This window comes from Nestor notabilis, unplaced genomic scaffold, assembly GCF_000696875.1.
Source record: "Nestor notabilis isolate BGI_N333 unplaced genomic scaffold, ASM69687v1 scaffold27861, whole genome shotgun sequence".
Taxonomy (NCBI): domain Eukaryota; kingdom Metazoa; phylum Chordata; class Aves; order Psittaciformes; family Psittacidae; genus Nestor; species Nestor notabilis.
The window spans coordinates 6,318-11,986 of NW_009914662.1; the positions used below are offsets into that span (position 1 = coordinate 6,318).

Consider the following 5,669-nt stretch of genomic DNA (forward strand, 5'->3'; position numbering starts at 1 on the left):
CACAGAGCACACCACAGCTATGACTGAGGAGTTGAAGGGTGAGGATTCAAAGGCTCCATTTTGATGACCTTTAGTAACAGGTTTGAAAGATTAAAACAAGGAATATACTGCAGCTAAACAAGGATCAGCATCAGTCCTCTTGGAAGAGCTATGACCAGTAGGTACCTACAGCCTCCATGGCAGACTGACGCTCTTTCATCATTACTGTACCAGGTCCCATCCTCAAGGCTATTTGAAGACTAAACAATTCTTTGATTTAGTGGCAGGAGTCATACACACAAGGAGTCAGACCTCTGTTACACAGACAGCAAGATGTGGGCTTTTTACTTTGACACTTTAGCTACACTGAGTGCACAGTACGTGACAGAAAAATGTGACAGGGAGGCCTAGAGGAGATGAGCAGCAAGAAAAGGCAAAGCAACTTTATCCTGTTCACTCACACTTAGGATATGCAACTTTAATCTTAAAGAAAGTCCCACACATACAATGGAGAAAGATCCAAACCATAGGCACAACTAAAGCTCAACTGTTATCAGCTACTCTTATGTACAGCTGTATAGATTCAAAAAGGCTAGTCTATGTGTATATATACAAAAGATTGTTTATACACAAGTCTGTACACAAGGGTCTATACATTTAGTTTTCTGCAGGAGGAATCAATAGCTGCTACCTCTACACTAGAGAATATCAGCACTTCATTCACATATCTTACAAAAAGAAAAATAGACACTTCCAGGATTAAACTGGCTTTGTCTTGCATCTAAATTTCTTCAGGCTTCACTATTCAAGCCGTAATGGATCCTTTAGTCTTGATGCAGACATGAGACCAGGACAGGTGCCATGTGCTTGAGTCTCTCAAAAAGAAATTTTGCACAGAGTGCTACAAATAAAAAGCCCCCAAAAAACCAAACAGAGGTGAAGTCCTGACTATGGACAGTTTATCCAGTCTAAAGAATCACAAGTGTTCCACCCAGTGGTCACTGTTTACTGCCGGTATTCCAGTTCATCTACACTGATGACTTTGGATGGCATGGAAGGGAGAGGTTGCTGCAAGACATCAGAACCAAACCATTTTGCAAGGCCAATGGGAGAGCCACTCCTCTGGCTGGGGCGATGGTCGAGCTGTGTGTGCCCATGAGATAACCCAGTCCGAGGCAGCACATTTTGGGGAGTTGTTTGTGCACCAGCAGGTGATCCCTGTGCTCCAGTGCCTGTGAAATGTAAAGCTATTAGAGGTGGAGTAATGTTCACCCAACACTAAAGATTTGCCCTAGAGCAATCCCCTATCAGGCACATGAGCCAAACATGGCTTTTGCTCATGCTATTAGTCCTGGGAACTCTTGGCTGCACATGTTTCTTCTCATTAATACTCCCATAAACTGCCTGACACTGCCAGTTCTGGACAGTGTGATGCAGGTTTTAACTGGAAGGCCAGCATCAAGTAGCATCTTATTTCAGCTAGGGCAAGAGGCCTCTCACCCAGCAAAATAGACTGCACACATGCTGCAAAAGGCAGATCTGTTGTACCACATGTATCTTGAAATTTAATTCCTCACTTGGACCTTCTGGCAAAAGAGCCTGCAGTCACCAAAACTGCTCCAATATCCACACAACATTAGTGATTATGAGTATCTGAATTCACAAAGTAGCTTCTTGTTAGCACAGTGTACTCAACCAGGGCAAAAGTATAGTACCTGGGGCAGGCCAGTGAGCGTTCCAGTGCTCTTACTCCTATTTTATGTTTAGCCTACCTGATCGTTGTAGCTGCTGTTGCATCATTGCTAGCTGCAAAGGTGTCCCAGAGCGTGGATTTAAGATGTGATGGCTTGCTGTTGGTAGCGGGTAAAAAGGTTGGCCAAGGATGGGAGTAGATATTCCCTGCAAGTGAGACAGGTCCACTCCAGGTGGAAGCATACCTGTTGAACAGGAGTGAGGAAATGCTTTACCCAATAAGCATAAGGAATTAAAGCAAACCAAACATTTATATATTTAGATGGGTTGGAATTTATTGCCTGGTTTTAAAGGTAAGTTTTGATGTAAGAAACATTACCAGTAATGAGTTTCAATTTGTGCCATTCCTAACAAAATCAGTCTTACAGAGAAGATGCATTAACCTAAAGGGGGGGAAAAAAAGGTATGGATTACCTGCTTGCAGCAGAGGAAGATGTTGTGGATGAACCCCCTGTGCCAGCATTCTCTGGACCAATCCTGGATGCAGTTGATGAGCAGGTCGTACAATCGGTACATGGGGAACAAGGGGTACTTGATGAACAGGACGAAGAAAAGGGCCTCCTGGTACTGGGGAGGCCATCGTAGGTGTCTTTCTACCAGCTGATTTAGGCCTGTAGTCTTGCTCTTTGGTGCAACGATTTGCTTGGGTAAGAGGTGTGGAACATGCAGAGCGCTGCAGTGCAGGTAGTTTGGTACCTAAGGTGGGCAAAGTTTCTTGATCTGCATTCTCCACAGAACTAGACAGTAGGTTATCTGTAGCTAGAATCGAATACAACTATTACAGTCCACAGCTAGGCATGACCCCTAATGAAAATTAAAGCTAATGACTGGATTTGATAGCTAGAGTCCAGGACTAGTTGAACTTTAGTCATATATTAATAAGCATCTGCCTTTCCTGGATACTTCTGGCGAAATTATTTCAAAACAGTAATGAGAAGGAATGTTCCACAGAAATCCCTTGACAGCAAGCCTAAATTAGGTCACAATTAGTAGTAACCACCTTTATTTTTTCTTCTTTCTCAGAAGTTTTGAGCTGGCAGCATGGACAAATCAGTCCTAAAGGCAACAGGAGGTACAGGGATCCTCCCTAGACAGTATTACAATTTGCAGTTGCGTCAGAAATCTAGCCCAAAGTGGTTTTTCAGTTTAGATGTGTCTGGGCATTAGCAGCAGCCTTTTGTCTGCAACCTGCTTATCAAGACTTGGAACACTAAAGCACTGCAAGAAGCTACTTCCACAGACCATCTAAATCAGTTAAGCAAGGCATAAAATATCTTTGAGTCATCTGCTACCAGTTAAGCTAGCAGTAATAGTTGGAGTACTAAAAGGAAAAAAGTCCACTGTGTAACAGGACTTCAGACTACCTCTGTGGTTACCAGTACACTGAAGTACAATGTCATGGCAAGTAGACACGTCAGTCTTACTGGGTCAGGCAATTGGTATCAAGCGTTTCCTTTTAATAGCCACTTACATCAGTTAGAGTGACAAAATGCTTCCTTGATCTGCTACAGATCTTAAAAGAGCTTAATTGGTCTCAGCTTTGATTGTAAGATGTCTCAAGAGGGCTGTAAGTTGCTTGCATTCAATGACTGGTGTGGAGAGATAAGGAAGCATTATTGTTAATAAGCTTGTTCATCAAGACCAGCTGCAAAGAAACAGTTCTGGTCCAGGCCTTAGTGCCACTATCACTTGTAAACTGACGGGGGGGGGAATAAAAAAATAAGGATTTAAACCAAACACTGCACTTTGAAGTGTACCCCAGCTCTAACCCTTCCTCTAATTATAGGCTCATCTCTACACCATCCTCATTTCCACAAATTGGGAATGTCTAAATTCAGCCTGGGCATATTATGTACTGCAGGTCTTTGATTCTATTCCAAATCTCTTTTGTATATATTGCTTTAAAGCCATTACAATACCTTCATTTGGCCTCTGATTTTCATCTTTACCATCACTGACTTTCATTTTCCCAGAAACTGGCTCCTCTCTGCTCTTCTCTTTGCTCTCATACATCTTGCGAATCACCGAGGTAGGTGTGAAGGAAGGAGACAGCTGCAGAGAACATAGTAAGAAGCAACACCTTTACTCAGTGCTCATCATCTAGGCCACACTTAGTTGTGGGTGGACACCAATTCTAGCACTTCCTTCCCATTTAAAGCTCTTCTGAATCAGCCACTTTGTGCCCATGATTTTACTTCACCTCGTTCCATAGCTTCATTCTATGGTTTAAGCAATTCTCTATAGCTTTTGCAGAAGTCCAATACCTTTATTGAAACCAGCAAGTGTTTGCTAAGTTAAATGCACATTTAACAGGCTTGAAACAAAACAGATGAGCTGTATTTTAAATTATAGCTATTTCCTCCTTGCTACTAGGTTCAGAACAGCAACGGATCCTACAGAGCTGCCTTACCTGTATGAGCTCAGGGCTGATGGATCTGCAGAAAACTATTGCCCATTCACAGTTAAGGAGCATCTGTGGAAGCCACTCATTTGGTATACAAACAGAAGTGCTTATTGGATTTAGCAGCTGATAGTCTATTAGTCCTGAGCTGCAAGCAAGTACTTGACTGATCAAATTTAGACCAAAGCAACATTCTACATAGTACTAAAGGCAGCAAGGCTGCAGCTTGGCTTTGAGATTTTATTTGTTTTCAAAGCAACCCCGAAGTGCTTAAGTAGTATTTCAACCTCAGACACTTAGATCAGTCTCTTCATACCTGAAGACCAGTGTTCTCTAAAGTAGCTAATGGCTTTCAGCACCTGTCTTCTGAAAACTTAGCTACCAAAATAGAATGCCTGAGTTTTCATAGTTATCTTCCCTTTTTTTCAGAAGAGTAAATTTAAATGGTGCTTCTTCAGTTTTAGAAGAGATAGTGGTCAGAGAAGGCCATTTTCAGGGAAGACCTTAGGTTAAGCACAAAGCATAATTCGTTCTTGGATCATGTGGCCATTGATACAATGTGAATATTATTATATCTCTATGGCCTCCCTTTGTCCCATCGATTTACAATTGTTATAACCTAGTTACTGCAGACACTTTCACAGCTTTCCCTGCAATCATCATACATTAGGTACTGACCATGCTGGTGATGGATGCTGCAGGGGCTGGAGAAGATGCATTCCCTCTGTGTCCTGGCGCAGGTGATTTAGTCACTCGCTGCTGCCTGTTAAGGGACAGGAAGTTAGTAAGCAGCAGCTCTACTCTTGGCATAGAATGGAAGGCAGGATTGCCAAGAACAAATACAAGCTTGAGTGACTAGTACTAATGAAAGACAATACTCATGTTAAAAATCAGTTGACAGTGTACCCTTTACATTTTGCAGTCAGATACTCACCTGTTTCTGTAGCCATCTCTGCTTTTGTCCATTTGTGGTTTGCCAAAGCCATGCTGATAGAAGTTTGCTGCCTGTATGGCTAAGTCATGTGGCAGTGCCAGTCCCTCCAGTGCAGCCTGCTGTATTTCCAAGGGACTCATCTGAAGCAGAATTGTATAAAACAAAGACTGTGTTTGGCTGGGCATTTTTTAAAGCACTGAAGATTCACTGCTGTAACTACTCATGTCTTCAGAGTGTCTGCCCACCAACAGCCATCTGCTTTATTGACAATGAAGCCTCAAAGAAGTCTTGTACTGGAGATACTAAGATGGGTCCAATTGCAATGAGGTTTTGAAACTGTAGTAGATTACTTGCATCCTCACATTCAGTGAACTTAATTAAGCACAAACATCTGAATGCATCAGCTAAGTACGTGTTTCCAAGAAGTTAGTTCTAGACCATGCAATATAAAAAGATGTAGCAAAAAGCATTTAATCTAACCTGTGAAGCAACTGGGCTCATGGGCTTCCTTACACCTGGAAATGGGTCACCAAGCAATTGCTGAGAACCTTGTCCAAAACCTAAAGAACATTCAACAGTTGTATTTGAAAGGACTAACAGTTT

General features: G+C 42.2%; 1 protein-coding gene across 1 annotated transcript; it reads right to left on the reverse strand.

Annotated features, from left to right (window-relative positions):
• Window positions 1-426: 426 nt before the first annotated feature.
• Window positions 427-5,626, reverse strand: EIF4ENIF1 (eukaryotic translation initiation factor 4E nuclear import factor 1; the record flags this gene model as incomplete). Its single annotated transcript, XM_010023765.1, has 7 exons — window positions 427-1,211; window positions 1,752-1,916; window positions 2,146-2,427; window positions 3,651-3,783; window positions 4,811-4,895; window positions 5,067-5,206; window positions 5,547-5,626. Coding segments are annotated over 7 exons (1,112 nt in total), but the record flags the coding sequence as incomplete, so codon positions are not given.
• Between the last annotated feature and the right edge of the window lie 43 nt (window positions 5,627-5,669).